Source organism: Scatophagus argus, chromosome 5, assembly GCF_020382885.2.
Source record: "Scatophagus argus isolate fScaArg1 chromosome 5, fScaArg1.pri, whole genome shotgun sequence".
In the NCBI taxonomy this organism is placed as follows: domain Eukaryota; kingdom Metazoa; phylum Chordata; class Actinopteri; family Scatophagidae; genus Scatophagus; species Scatophagus argus.
Window position 1 is genome coordinate 20076648 of NC_058497.1, and position 15325 is coordinate 20091972.

General features: G+C 40.2%; 3 protein-coding genes across 3 annotated transcripts; all 3 read right to left on the reverse strand.

Moving 5' to 3' along the window:
* Positions 1-2210: 2210 nt before the first annotated feature.
* On the reverse strand, positions 2211-3335 carry LOC124059087 (odorant receptor 131-2-like). Its single transcript, XM_046388852.1, has one exon. It carries the CDS (start codon positions 3129-3131, stop codon positions 2211-2213), a length of 921 nt encoding a protein of 306 aa, XP_046244808.1. The 5' UTR covers positions 3132-3335.
* Positions 3336-8284: 4949 nt separating this feature from the next.
* LOC124058936 (odorant receptor 131-2-like) lies at positions 8285-9211 on the reverse strand. Its single transcript, XM_046388575.1, has one exon. It carries the CDS (start codon positions 9203-9205, stop codon positions 8285-8287), a length of 921 nt encoding a protein of 306 aa, XP_046244531.1. The 5' UTR covers positions 9206-9211.
* Positions 9212-12095: 2884 nt separating this feature from the next.
* LOC124058938 (odorant receptor 131-2-like) lies at positions 12096-13022 on the reverse strand. Its single transcript, XM_046388577.1, has one exon. It carries the CDS (start codon positions 13014-13016, stop codon positions 12096-12098), a length of 921 nt encoding a protein of 306 aa, XP_046244533.1. The 5' UTR covers positions 13017-13022.
* Between the last annotated feature and the right edge of the window lie 2303 nt (positions 13023-15325).

Consider the following 15325-nt stretch of genomic DNA (forward strand, 5'->3'; position numbering starts at 1 on the left):
AAACCGGCTCACACTTACTGTGACTAGGATCAACTAAAGACTGTAGCAAAATGCATGGCATGGCAAGACGTTCATTCATTCACAACACACATCACAACATTCCCGGCATGAAACAAAACACATTCAAACGCAACGCTCTGACACAGGTGACTGGGAACACGAGGACTAAATAGACAAGACAATGAGACACAGGTGACACACATTAGGAGGGAGAAAGCAATCAGGAAAACCAAAAAGCAAAGCTACATGAAAACAGAACACACAGGGGAAGAGACGTTTTCAAAATAAAACAGGACATGACAAAAACCTTGAACCTAATACATGGAAACACAAGACACACATGGAACATGACACATGGACTCAAAACCAAAAGACAAAGCATAAAAAACGCCAAGCATGAATCTTGGTATCCTGAGGTATAAAGATTTCCCTTCACTGGAAGTAAGGGGCCAAGCCCAGTAATATAGAGGTGTGTCCCAGTAACTGAAACTGAAGGGGCAACGCAGAGTCAATAATCAATGAGGAACATGTAATTGGTTAAACTAACCGATAATTTTCTCTCCAATTCAGTAATTCCCGTTGAGAAGTTGACGCAGCCATTGGCGACTATCAGAGTCAAGTTCCACTGATATCAATACTTTGGCAAAATGGCATACTGGTTCTGATTAATTGGCCCACTGTAGAGCTCCACCTTTAGCCATATTATGGCAGAGCGGACATGATAACCTTACTGGCTATGGGATGCAATCACAGTTTAATTGAGGGCCTTCACAAAACAGTTCATCCTCATAAGTGTCTGGGAGTACACATCACGGACGAACTCACATTGACTCTGAACACCACACACATCACTCAGAAAGCCCAGCAGCATGTGTACTTTCTGCAGAAGCTGAGGAAAGCCCATTTCCCAACCCCTGCCCCAACAACATTCTATAGGGGGACTACTGAGAGCATCCTCTGCAGCGCCATCACAGCATGGTTTGGCAACTGCACTGCTGCAGACCGAAAGGCCCTGCAGCCAATTGTGAGGACGACAGAAAAAATCACTGGGGGCTCTTTTCCCTCTCTCACGGACCTTTCCAACACTTGGTGTCTGTGCAAAGCCACAAGCATTAGCAGGGATACCACGGATCCCTCCCATGCACTCTTCTCCTTACTGCCATCAGGAAGAAGGTACCACAGCATCACTGCCCGCACATCCAGAATGTGGAAAAGCTTCTTCCCCCAGGCAATCAAACTGCTGAATAACTCCTGACTTAAGTTGTGCAATGCACCTTAAAAGCACAACTGCACTTTCTCTCTGCTGCTATCTATATATTTACATATACTTTACATATATTGCATACACTATGCATGTAACATATTCATCTATGTTGCTATTTATATATGCTCTCTGCTGCTGTTTATATATTCTGCTGCTAATTATATATTTACTAAACATCACATTGTTCTGCAAGGATTTATTGCAAACACAACTGGTAGGGTTGTCAAATCTGCAGTTCATCTACTACAATAATATCAGCCATGCAGAAATAACAATTGCAATTGTGCAAAGCATCATGTTGCACAAGAAAAAGAAGGCATGCTTTATTAATCCCCTTATTGACACACAAGCACAAGCAGGACCTATGCATGTGCATTAATGCATAACACAGATTTAATGTTAAAGATTTAATGCTAAAGATTAACGATACATAAAGCATGATGACTATGCAATGTGCCATTGTTAGTGTCAACCATACAAGTTATAACAGCATTTTGTCCTCAAGTCCTCAATTTGGAGGCCACTGAAAACAGAAAAGTTGGTGTCATTCACTGTGTGTGTGTGTGTGGTGGTGTATACTTTTTCAGACATTTTGACAAAAATAAAATGCTTTGCAAAATCTTCATGATTAACTTAAATATTAATGGCACAGATACCAACAACAAGGCATAGCAGTTGTTTATTGTTTATACACTCCTGTCATATCTGTGCTCCGTTTGGGTGCTACACGAGCTGGTAATCAGTTTTAATGTTGTCTCCTCAAATGAACAATGATGTAAGAATACAATAATCTGCTGAGTTCGACTTGTTGCTTGAAAAGCAGTGCAGTCACAGTCAGACTTAACAATTAGCTAGTTAGAAGTCAAGTACTTTTGAAACGCTCATGTAAAATGAATTGCAGACATTAATTTGCGCACTGGTTAGTTTCTTGTTAGAAAACAATTTATCAAATATTTCTCTTCAACAAACCAAATAGGATATTGTTTTTCAGTGCATGAAAAAATGTCTCATCTCTGAGGCCATAAATGAGAGGACTTAGACATTTTGGACCAAGAGTAAACATTATGTAGTTAAAGTACCTAACATCAATAAATAACCTAACACTGACCTGAAGCACAGCTGCTTCTATGAATGGGCACCACAAACCGATGACGCAGAGCAGTAGCTGGATAGCATGAAGAACTACTGTTTTGAGTCCTTTACTTGAAGATTGTTTATTCTCTCCTGACGCTGCTTTGGCTACTTTCATTATTTGAACATAACAGAATATAATGATGACGCACATGATGAAGAAGTAAAACTGTTGTAAAGCTGATCTAATGTGACTCTGCCATTCCTTCAAAACAAATATTTCCACAGTGCATATCATGTATTGTCTGTACATGCTACGAGAGGCTGATGCAAAGAAAGTGGAGAGAACAGCAATGCAGGGTACAGAGCTGATGCCGTGAATGATGTGGATGCAGTGCAGAGTCCTGCGTGTGGAGCACAGCTCTGCATGTCGGAGGGGCATGCAAATGGCCACGTAGCGCTCCAGGGTCATTGCTGTCAGAGTAACTGGTGTGACTATCACATTCAGAAATGCCACAGTGCAGATAATGATACACAACCAAACTTGAATTGTAAATTCAAAATAGGTCATGAGAAGAAGGATGTCAGATAGAAGTAAAAACGTGCTATCAGACAGTAGTGTAACAGCAAATAAGATGTAGCGTGCAGTTGTGTGGAAGCATTCCTTTTTGAAAAATGTCACAATGAGTAACAAATCAGTGCTAAGAAAAATCAGTATCAGAATCTGGACAATAATAATCCGGTCATTCCTCTGGTTCAACACTACCTCACCACCATCCGATGAATTGTCAGCCATGTATTAAATGAGTCTGTTGAAAGAAAATGAGATTCTTATCACAACAAGACCAAAGCATCCCTGATGTTCATCCACAGCATCTTGACACACATTTCCAAAGCTGTGTGTTCAAAGCCAAAGCATTCTGAGTGAAGCCTGACTTTATTGGATTGACTGGATTACAAGCAGAGTAAGAGACAATTAAAATTAACTCACCGTGTCGTCATCATTTCCACTTTCTTCTCATCTCCCAGAGGCTATCTGGGTTGCTGTAAACAAGCCACAGTTAGCTTGGGTTAGACTGTTGTACAGTCTCTGTCCTGAAGGTCATAAATTAACATGAACATACAGTATCCTGATGGTGATGTACTGGGTTCTTTTACAGACAATAAAGACACTTTGAGAGTATGGCTCAGAACCTTTACTGGACCAACACATGCAGGGAAATAGTCCATGTGTGACTCTTAAGTTATTTAGTAGAACTTTTTACCCAGAAGCAGAGCCAGACATCATCAACAGACCACATCTCATGTGGGCAGCAATGCCTGCTCTAACAGTAGACAACATCTGGCCCACATGCACTCTCAGATAGAGAGCAGACATCCTTTAGGAGGCATGGCTGCTGACAGATTTGTTTATCCACATATGTAGGTTTCGAGTTCAGAAAAAATATATTTTAGAGTTTTGTATGTCTTATAGTTAAATAGGCCCTGAAACATTAACCCTCTCAATCTGGAGTAGCAGAATTTTTTATTTTAACCTCTGACTGTGAGACGTTCCTCAGTCTCTGAGGTGAGTGAGGCAACAGGTGTTACAGCAAGGACCAAAGCAAGGGACTCACACTGGATTTTCAAAGACAAAGTAAATCGTCAGTCAGTTTGGTCAATGTCGCTCACTCCCCCAATCTCGGCAAAAGCAATTCAACACTGGCAGAATAAAACTTTTTTAGAAACTGGATAACTGTTGAACTGGAACTGTAAGTCAAAGTAATAAATACCTAATACACAATATAGACAAAAATAGTGGGACAGACTTCAGAGTAGAGTCGCCCCCCTCTTGTGGCTATGGCAGCTTCCACTCTTCTGGGACGGCTTTCTTGAGTGTTTGTGGCGAAATTTTATCCATTCACGGAGTAGAGCAATAGTGAGGTCAGGCACTGATGTCGGATGAAAAGACCTGGCTCGCAATCTACTTTCTAGTTCGTCCCAAAGTTGTTCAAATGGGTGGGTCTGTCAAGTTCCTCAACAGCAAACTCATCCAACCATGTCTTTATGGAGCTTTGCTTTGTGTACTGGGGCACAGTCATAACGGAATAGAAAATGGCCTCCCTCAAAGGAACTTTGGAACCTTGAAAGCATAGCATTGTCCAGAATGTCTTGGTATGCTGAAGTACAAAGATTTCCCTTCACTGGAAGTAAGGGGCCAAGCCCAGTAATAAAGAGGTGTGTCCCAGTAACTGAAACTGAAGGGGCAACGCAGAGTTAATAATCAATGAGGAACATGTAATTGGTCAAACTAACTGATTATTTTCTCTCCAATTCAGTAATTGCCGTTGAGAAGTTGACGCAGCCATTGGCGACTATCAGAGTCAAGTTCCACTGATATCAATACTTTGGCAAAATGGCATACTGGTGCTGATTAATTGGCCCACTGTAGAGGTCCACCTTTAGCCATATTATGCCAATATGCCAATTGTGAGGACAACAGAAAAAATCACTAGCGCCTCTTTTGCCTCTCTCACGGACCTTTCCAACACTTGGTGTCTGCACAAAGCCACGAGCATTAGCAGGGATACCACAGATCCCTCCCATGCACTCTTCTCCTTACTGCCATCAGGAAGAAGGTACCACAGCATCACCGCCCGCACATCCAGAATGTGGAAAAGCTTCTTCCCCCAGGCAATCAGACTGCTGAATAACTCCTGACTTAAGTTGCACACTGCACCTTAAAAGCACAACTGCACTTTCTCTCTGCTGCTATCTATATATTTATACTATATATTTATTTATACTCTGCATACACTGCATATATTTCTCAACTGTTATTTATATATCTATATATTTATATGTACTCTGCATATATTTCTCCCTGATGTTATTTATATATTTATATATACTTTACATATATTGCGTATACTATGCATATAACATATTCATCTATGTTGCTGGGCGGCACGGTGGTGCAGTGGTTAGCACTGTCGCCTCATAGCAAGAGGGTTCCAGGTTCGAATCCCGGTCTGGGCCCTTCTATGTGGAGTTTGCATGTTCTCCCTGTGCCTGCGTGGGTTTTCTCCGGGTACTCCGGCTTCCTCCCACAATACCAAAAACATGCACATTAGGTTAATTGGCTACTCTAAATTGCCCCTAGGTGTGAGTGTGAGAGTGTGTGGTTGTTTGTCTTTGTGTGTTGGCCCTGCGATTGGCTGGCGACCAGTCCAGGGTGAACCCCGCCTCTCGCCCGTAGTCAGCTGGGATAGGCTCCAGCCCCCCCGCGACCCTGACGGATAAGCGGTATAGAAAATGGATGGATGGATCTATGTTGCTATTTATATATACTCTCTGCGGCTGTTTATATATTCTGCTGCTAGTTATATATTTATATACACTACAACTACTCTTCACTTGTAAACTTACTATATCTACAAACCCCCCCCCCCCCCCCAAAAAAAAACAAAACAGTTCTGTTACTAGTCTTGTCCTGTCTTCGCGTCCTAAATGTGTATATTTAGATTATAGATTGTGCATAGCTTCTGTCTTGTCCTGTCTCACTGTCTTTCTAAAGTGTTAGATGTATCAACAAATTGTTCATGGGGAAACGTTACTTCATCACACTGTGTACTTGTATATGACTCAGATGACAATAAAACCCATTTGACTTGAAGTGCAAATCATACCAGCTGTGCAAATAGCTATTTATATTACTTAGTTTGAGGGCTAACTGGCAAAATACTCTTACCAGAGGCCCGTTTGTGGACCCACACTTAAAGAGTTGAGGTATTGTTGAGCTCGATGGTGTTTTATTGAGTTTATGGATGCTGAATCAGTCTTTGTCACATTGTGTCTGCCTTTTTTTTCCGTTTTTTTGTTGTTTTTTTTTGGAAGAAATTTCAATTTAATGCAACTGCTAGAACTTTTCTCTTTGATACTGGGTGATGTGAGAGAGACAAACTATCTTACTATGAGCTATTTCTCAAGCTACTGGTGTGGATCCTTGAATATCAAGTATGAGAATGTTGATTAAACATCACATTGTTCTGCAAGGATTTATTGCAAACAAAACTGGTAGGGTTGTCAAATCTGCAGTTCATCTAATACAATAATATCAGCCACGCAGAAATAACAATTGCATTTGTGCAAAGCGTCATGTTGCACAAGAAAAAGAAGGCATGCTTTATTAATTCCCTCAGAGAAATTATTTTTTCCCACTCTTGTTATTGACACACAGGCACAAGCAGGACCTATACACGTGCGTTAATGCATAACACAGATTTAATGTTAAAATATTCATGCAAATTTTCTTGATTGAAAGCCCTCACATATTATACGTTGAAGCACATATTGATTGAAGGTAATCAATGTAACATTAACAATCAGAAAAAAGTAAACCGATAATAATGATCACAGTGAGCACAAAGACTTTGATATTGGAGGCCAAGGCAAGATGGACAGAATAATAATGCAGGGTTCAGAGCTGAGGCTGAGAATGATGAGAATGCATCTGCTGTTTGTTTCTGGGAAGATGTCTCTCAGTTGTGCATAATATGAAAATTGTGTCCGTCTTCTTCAGGTCTTCAGGTTGTGTTTGAACTTAAACTGGTGTCAACACTTTAACCTTCTCAGCAATTTTACAGACTGAGTCTTTGTGTGTTTCCAGGAGCTGAACAGGCATCCATCATAGTGAGGACAAACATTCAGGTGGCACAGTCGCAGGTGGAAAAGGCCCGGAAACGGTCAGCGGATGCATGTAAGAAGTTGGCTGAGACTAAAGTGGAAGAGATTCAAAGGATGGCAGATTACGCTGCATTTCGAGAAGACAGCAAGGAGCCTGAGCTGCATGAGGCTTATCTACAAGAGGATTAAGACAAATTGGCACAGATAATAGAAAAATGTAAAAAAAAGAAAAAAAAGTATGCTTTCACCTTAGAAAGTTTTGAGCTTTATAGCTTTTATTACCTGATTATATCATTTCCTTTTTGAGCCTGTAAGATTTTTTCTTATTTGCAACCAGAATTTGAAAGTGGAATGAAATGAATTGTAACTATTTGCTATTCTTTACTACTGCATAAATCATTATTTAAGACTATTTATTTGATTAGCAGTTGTCTGCTGCGCTTGGAGCTTCTGGAACTTGATTATTGAATCTCCAGCGTATATTGTATGGTATTTGGAATTATCTATCTATCTATTATCTATCTCTTGTATATCATATGTTTTACTGTAACAAACAATTTTCTTTTATAAAACTATTGTTTTGTTGTTTTCACTCAACAGCAAAAAATAAAACGAATCCATGCATTTGGTTTCATGTGTTGGTGGGTCCTTGTTTTTGTTTGCCATGCAAAGTAAAATTAGTCAGAACAAGACTTATTGCTGACCACTGACACCTACCACTTCACAACATGATGGGTTTGGTGCTGAAGATTAATGACTCTTTTTAACAGTACGTAAAGCATGATGACTATGCAATGTGCCATTTTTAGTGCCAAGCATACAAGTTATAACAGCATTTTGTCCTCAAGTCCTCAATTTGGAGGCCATTGAAAACAGAAAAGTTGGTGTCATTCACTGTGTGTGTGTGTGTGTGTGGTGTTTCTGTATACTTTTACATTTTTCTATATTTTTACAAAATCTTCATGAATAACTTAAATATTAATGGCACAGATACCAACAATAAGGCATAGCAGTTGTTTATTGTTTATACACTCCTGTCATATCTGTGCTCCGTTTGGGTGCTACATGAGCCGGTAATCAGTTTTAATGTTGTCTCCCCAAATGAACAATGATGTAAGAATACAAAAATCTGCTGAGTTTGATTTTTTGTTTCAAAAGCAGAGCAGTCACAGTCAGGCTTAACAATAAGCTAGTTAGAAGTCAAGTACTTTTGAAATGCTCATGCAAAATGAATTGCAGATATTAATTTGTGCACTGTTTAGTTTCTTGTTAGAAAACAATTTATCAAATAGCTCTTTTGGACAAGCCAAATAGGACATTGTTTTTCAGTGCATGAAAAAATGTCTCATCTCTGAGGCCATAAATGAGAGGACTGAGACATTTTGGACCAAGAGTAAACATTATGTAGTTAAAGTACCTAACATCAATAAATAACCTAACACTGACCTGAAGCACAGCTGCTTCTATGAATGGGCACCACAAACCGATGACGCAGAGCAGTAGCTGGATAGCATGAAGAACTACTGTTTTGAGTCCTTTACTTGAAGATTGTTTATTCTCTCCTGACGCTGCTTTGGCTACTTTCATTATTTGAATATAACAGAATATAATGATGATGCACATGATCAAGAAGTAAAACTGTTGTAAAGCTGATCTAATGTGACTCTGCCATTCCTTCAAAACAAATGTTTCCGCAGTGCATATCATGTATTGTTTGTACATGCTACGAGAGGCTGATGCAAAGAAAGTGGAGAGAACAGCAATGCAGGGTACAGAGCTGATGCCGTGAATGATGTGGATGCAGCACAGAGTACTGCGTGTGGAGCACAGCTCTGCATGTCGGAGGGGCATGCAAATGGCCACGTAGCGCTCCAGGGTCATTGCTGTCAGAGTAACTGGTGTGACTATCACATTTAGAAATGCCACAGTGCAGATAATGATACACAACCAAACTTGAACTGTAAATTCTAAATAGTTCATGAGAAGGAGGATATCAGATAGAAGTAAAAACATGCTATCAGACAGTAGTGTAACAGCAAATAAGATGTAGCGTGCAGTTGTGTGGAAGCATTCCTTTTTGAAAAATGTCACAATGAGTAACAAATCAGTGCTAAGAAAAATCAGTATCACAATCTGGACAATAACATTCCGGTCATTCCTCTGGTTCAACACTACCTCACCACCATCTGATGAATTGTCAGCCATGTATTAAATGAGTCTGTTGAAAGAAAATGAGATTCTTATCACAACAAGACCAAAGCATCCCTGATGTTCATCCACAGCATCTTGACACACATTTCCAAAGCTGTGTGTTCAAAGCCAAAGCATTCTGAGTGAAGCCTGACTTTATTGGATTGACTGGATTACAAGCAGAGTAAGAGACAATTAAAATTAACTCACCATGTTGTCATCATTTCCACTTTCTTCTCATCTCCCAGAGGCTATCTGGGTTGCTGTAAACAAGCCACAGTTAGCTTGGGTTAGACTGTTGTACAGTCTCTGTCCTGAAGGTCACAAATTAACATGAACATACAGTATCCTGATGGTGATGTACTGGGTTCTTTTACAGACAACAAAGACACTTTGAGAGTATGGCTCAGAACCTTTACTGGACCAACACATGCAGGGAAATAGTCCATGTGTGACTCTTAAGTTATTTAGTAGAGCTTTTTACCCAGAAACAGAGCCAGACATCATCAACAGACCACATCTCATGTGGGCAGCAATGCCTGCCCTAACAGTAGACAACATCTGACCCACATGCACTCTCAGATAGAGAGCAGACATCCTTTAGGAGGCATGGCTGCTGACAGATTTGTTTATCCACATATGTAGGTTTCGAGTTCAGAAAAAATATATTTTAGAGTTTTGTATGTCTTATAGTTACATAGGCCCTGAAACATTAACCCTCTCAATCAGGAGTAGCAGATTTTTTTATTTTAACCTCTGTCTGTGAGACGTTCCTCAGTCTCTGAGGTGAGCGAGGCAACAGGTGTTACAGCAAGGACCAAAGTAATGGACTGATACTGGATTTTCAAAGACAAAGTAGATAGTCAGTCAGTTTGGTCAATGTCGCTCACTCCCCCAATCTCTGCAAAAGCAATTCAACACTGGCAGAATAAAACTTTTTTAGAAACTGGATAACTGTTGAACTGGAACTGTAAGTCAAAGTAATAAATACCTAATACACAATATAGACAAAAATAGTGGGACAGACTTCAGAGTAGAGTCGCCCCCCTCTTGCGGCTATGGCAGCTTCCACTCTTCTGGGACGGCTTTCTGGAGTGTTTGTGGCGAAATTTTATCCATTCATGGAGTAGAGCAATAGTGAGGTCAGGCACTGATGTCGGATGAAAAGGCCAGGCTCGCAATCTACTTTCTAGATCATCCCATAAATGTTCAAATGGGTTGAGGCCAGTGCTCTGTGTGGGCCTGTCAAGTTCCTCAACAGCAAACTCATCCAACCATGTCTTTATGGAGCTTTGCTTTGTGTACTGGGGCACAGTCATAACGGAATAGAAAATGGCCTCCCTCAAAGGAACTTTGGAACCTTGAAAGCATAGCATTGTCCAGAATGTCTTGGTATCCTGAGGTATAAAGATTTCCCTTCACTGGAAGTAAGGGGCCAAGCCCAGTAATAAAGAGGTGTGTCCCAGTAACTGAAACTGAAGGGGCAACGCATAGTTAATAATCAATGAGGAACATGTAATTGGTCAAACTAACCAATAATTTTCTCTCCAATTCAGTAATTCCCGTTGAGAAGTTGACGCAGCCATTGGCGACTATCAGAGTCAAGTTCCACTGATATCAATACTTTGGCAAAATGGCATACTGGTACTGATTAATTGGCCCACTGTAGAGGTCTACCTTTAGCCATATTATGGCAGAGCAGACATGATAATCTTATTGGCTATGGGATGCAATCACAGTTAAATTGAGGGTCTTCACAAAACAGTTCACCTTTCCAACACTTGGTGTCTGTGCAAAGCCACGAGCATTAGCAGGGATACCACAGATCCCTCCCATGCACTCTTCTCCTTACTGCCATCAGGAAGAAGGTACCACAGCATCACTGCCCGCACATCCAGAATGTGGAAAAGCTTCTTCCCCCAGGCAATCAAACTGCTGAATAACTCCTGACTTAAGTTGTGCAATGCACCTTAAAAGCACAACTGCACTTTCTCTCTGCTGCTATCTATATATTTACATATACTTTACATATATTGCATACACTATGCATGTAACATATTCATCGATGTTGCTATTTATATATGCTCTCTGCTGCTGTTTATATATTCTGCTGCTAATTATATATTTACTAAACATCACATTGTTCTGCAAGGATTTATTGCAAACACAACTGGTAGGGTTGTCAAATCTGCAGTTCATCTACTACAATAATATCAGCCATGCAGAAATAACAATTGCATTTGTGCAAAGCATCATGTTGCACAAGAAAAAGAGGGCATGCTTTATTAATCCCCTTATTGACACACAAGCACAAGCAGGACCTATGCATGTGCATTAATGCATAACCCAGATTTAATGTTAAAGATTTAATGCTAAAGATTAACGATACATAAAGCATGATGACTATGCAATGTGCCATTGTTAGTGTCAACCATACAAGTTATAACAGCATTTTGTCCTCAAGTCCTCAATTTGGAGGCCACTGAAAACAGAAAAGTTGGTGTCATTCACTGTGTGTGTGTGTGTGGTGGTGTATACTTTTTCAGACATTGTGACAAAAATAAAATGCTTTGCAAAATCTTCATGATTAACTTAAATATTAATGGCACAGACACCAACAACAAGGCATAGCAGTTGTTTATTGTTTATACACTCCTGTCATATCTGTGCTCCGTTTGGGTGCTACACGAGCTGGTAATCAGTTTTAATGTTGTCTCCTCAAATGAACAATGATGTAAGAATACAATAATCTGCTGAGTTCGACTTGTTGCTTGAAAAGCAGTGCAGTCACAGTCAGACTTAACAATTAGCTAGTTAGAAGTCAAGTACTTTTGAAACGCTCATGTAAAATGAATTGCAGACATTAATTTGCGCACTGGTTAGTTTCTTGTTAGAAAACAATTTATCAAATATTTCTCTTCAACAAACCAAATAGGATATTGTTTTTCAGTGCATGAAAAAATGTCTCATCTCTGAGGCCATAAATGAGAGGACTTAGACATTTTGGACCAAGAGTAAACATTATATAGTTAAAGTACCTAACATCAATAAATAACCTAACACTGACCTGAAGCACAGCTGCTTCTATGAATGGGCACCACAAACGAATGACACAGAGCAGCAGCTGGATAGCATGAAGAACTACTGTTTTGAGTCCTTTACTTGAAGATTGTTTATTCTCTCCTGACGCTGCTTTGGCTACTTTCATTATTTGAACATAACAGAATATAATGATGATGCACATGATGAAGAAGTAAAATTGTTGTAAAGCTGATCTAATGTGACTCTGCCATTCTTTCAAAACAAATATTTCCACAGAGCATATCATGTATTGTCTGTACATGCTACGAGAGGCTGATGCAAAGAAAGTGGAGAGAACAGCAATGCAGGGTACAGAGCTGATGCCGTGAATGATGTGGATGCAGTGCAGAGTACTGCGTGTGGAGCACAGCTCTGCATGTCGGAGGGGCATGCAAATGGCCACGTAGCGCTCCAGGGTCATTGCTGTCAGAGTAACTGGTGTGACTATCACATTCAGAAATGCCACAGTGCAGATAATGATACACAACCAAACTTGAATTGTAAATTCAAAATAGGTCATGAGAAGAAGGATGTCAGATACAAGTAAAAACATGCTATCAGACAGTAGTGTAACAGCAAATAAGATGTAGCGTGCAGTTGTGTGGAAGCATTCCTTTTTGAAAAATGTCACAATGAGTAACAAATCAATGCTAAGAAAAATCAGTATCACAATCTGGACAATAACATTCCGGTCATTCCTCTGGTTCAACACTACCTCACCACCATCCGATGAATTGTCAGCCATGTATTAAATGAGTCTGTTGAAAGAAAATGACATTCTTATCACAACAAGACCAAAGCATCCCTGATGTTCATCCACAGCATCTTGACACACATTTCCAAAGCTGTGTCTTCAAAGCCAGAGTGAAGCCTGACTTTATAGGACTGACTGGAGTACAAGCAGAGTAAGAGACAATTAAAATTAACTCACCATGTTGTCATCATTGCCACTTTCTCCTCATCTCCCAGAGGCTATCTGGGTTGCTGTAAACAAGCCACAGTTAGCTTGGGTTAGACTGTTGTACAGTCTCTGTCCTGAAGGTCACAGATCAACATGAACATACAGTATCCTGATGGTGATGCACTGGGTTCTTTTACAGACATTGTTACGCTGTGTCTACCTTTAATATTTTATTTTATTTTAATTTTTATTGGAATAAATTTCAATTTAATGCAACTGGAACTTTTCTCTTTGACACTGGGTGATGTTAGAGAGACAAACTATCTTATTATGAACTATTTTTCAAGCTACTGGTGTGGATCCTTGAATATCAAGTATGAGAATGTTTATTAAACATCACATTGTTCTGCAAGGATTTACTGCAAACACAACTGGTAGGGTTGTCAAATCTGCAGTTCATCTACTACAATAATGTCAGCCACACAGAAATAACAATTGCAATTTTGCAAAGCGTCATGTTGCACAAGAAAAAGAAGAAAAAGAAGGCATGCTTCATTAATCCCCTCAGAGAAATGATTTTTTCCCATTCTTGTTATTGATACACATGTTGTGCACTAGTAGGAGAAATTTGGTTATTGGCAGAAGAATCAATGGGGAATAATCATTAAAGCAAAATCAGTGTATGCTTTATACACGTAAAATCGGGGTACCACCCTGTCACCACGTACCAATAGTCAAATTAATAAATAGGAAATAACAGTATCTTAAAATTATAAAGGATGAATCCGAGCACTGACTGTCATGAATCCAGCTGTTATCACAAGTACATTCGCAATAACCACAGACAATGACAGGTTAAACCTTAACAGAGACCAGATTTATTAACCAGCAACAACCATCCAGAGATAAGTATCACTTTGTAATAAACACTATTATAATCTAAGTTTACCAACACACATTAAGTATTAACTAAGATAACACAGGTACAGCAGCAAGAGTGTATCTATACATGGGTGTGCATATATACAGGAGTGTGTGCGCGTGTATGTGTGTGAGAGAGAGAGAGATAGCGATGGAGTCACGTGAGCGACATCTCAGGAAGAACCCAGATGGCGGTGGGGTGACACAGGGGGGCGTGTCCCTCTAAGCCAAGATGGAGGGTCGTTGCGTGAGGGACGTCAGCAAGACCAAGATGGCGATAGAGTGGCATGCAGGACGTGTGGCTCACAGCCAAGATGGCGATCGCCCACGTAATGTGGCTAACGTGGCAAACAAAGACTACATAGGCAAAGATCCTCGAGCGTCACGTGTCTCGCGAGGAGATTCGTGATGGCGTGCTCAGACTCAGGCCCATGTAAAATATGAGAAAGAGATAAAGATAGAAGAGAAACTTAAAGAATTAAGAACCCAGTAAAGATCACCACTTCAGTTCTTTTGAGTCTCACTCTATCACCACACAATAGCGGAGTCAGTAAACCGGAGTTTATCTGCTCAGATATCGGTCTTTTAACTGGTGATGCGCGAGCTCACGGAACTGATGGATTTGGATGATCGGTAACAACAATTAAATGAGTATGGCACTTACAAGCGAGAGTCACGCGTTAGCAACTCTATCTTAGTAATGCCGGTACAAAAATAAAATAATTGCAGCACATATAAGTTACAGAAAATGGTGTGTAAATAACCCTACTTTACACTATCTCTGCCTTAATAATGCGTCTGCCTTAATAATGCCTCCGCCCAGACATAAGCCTCTAACTGTGAGTTGCTCCGGTCCTTCGGAGTTGGAAAATTAATAGTCCATTTAAACATTCACCGCGTTGTCCTCAGCAGGGTGATGGTGATCTGTTCTTTCGCTCCTTTGGCGATGTGGCGTATCACTGTGTGTCCCTCTGTAACAGCGGGGAAAATCACTGATGAAGAAAAAAAACTAACTTTGTTTCGTCCTTAAATAAGGACGTCTTCAGGTTGTGTTTGAACTTAAGCTGGTGTCAACACTTTAACCTTCTCAACAATTTTACAGACTGAGTCTTTGTGTGTTTCCAGGAGCTGAACAGAGATCCATCATAGTGAGGACAAACATTCAGGTGGCACAGTCGCAGGTGGAAAAGGCCCAGAAACTGTCAGTGGATGCATATAAGAAGTTGGCTGAG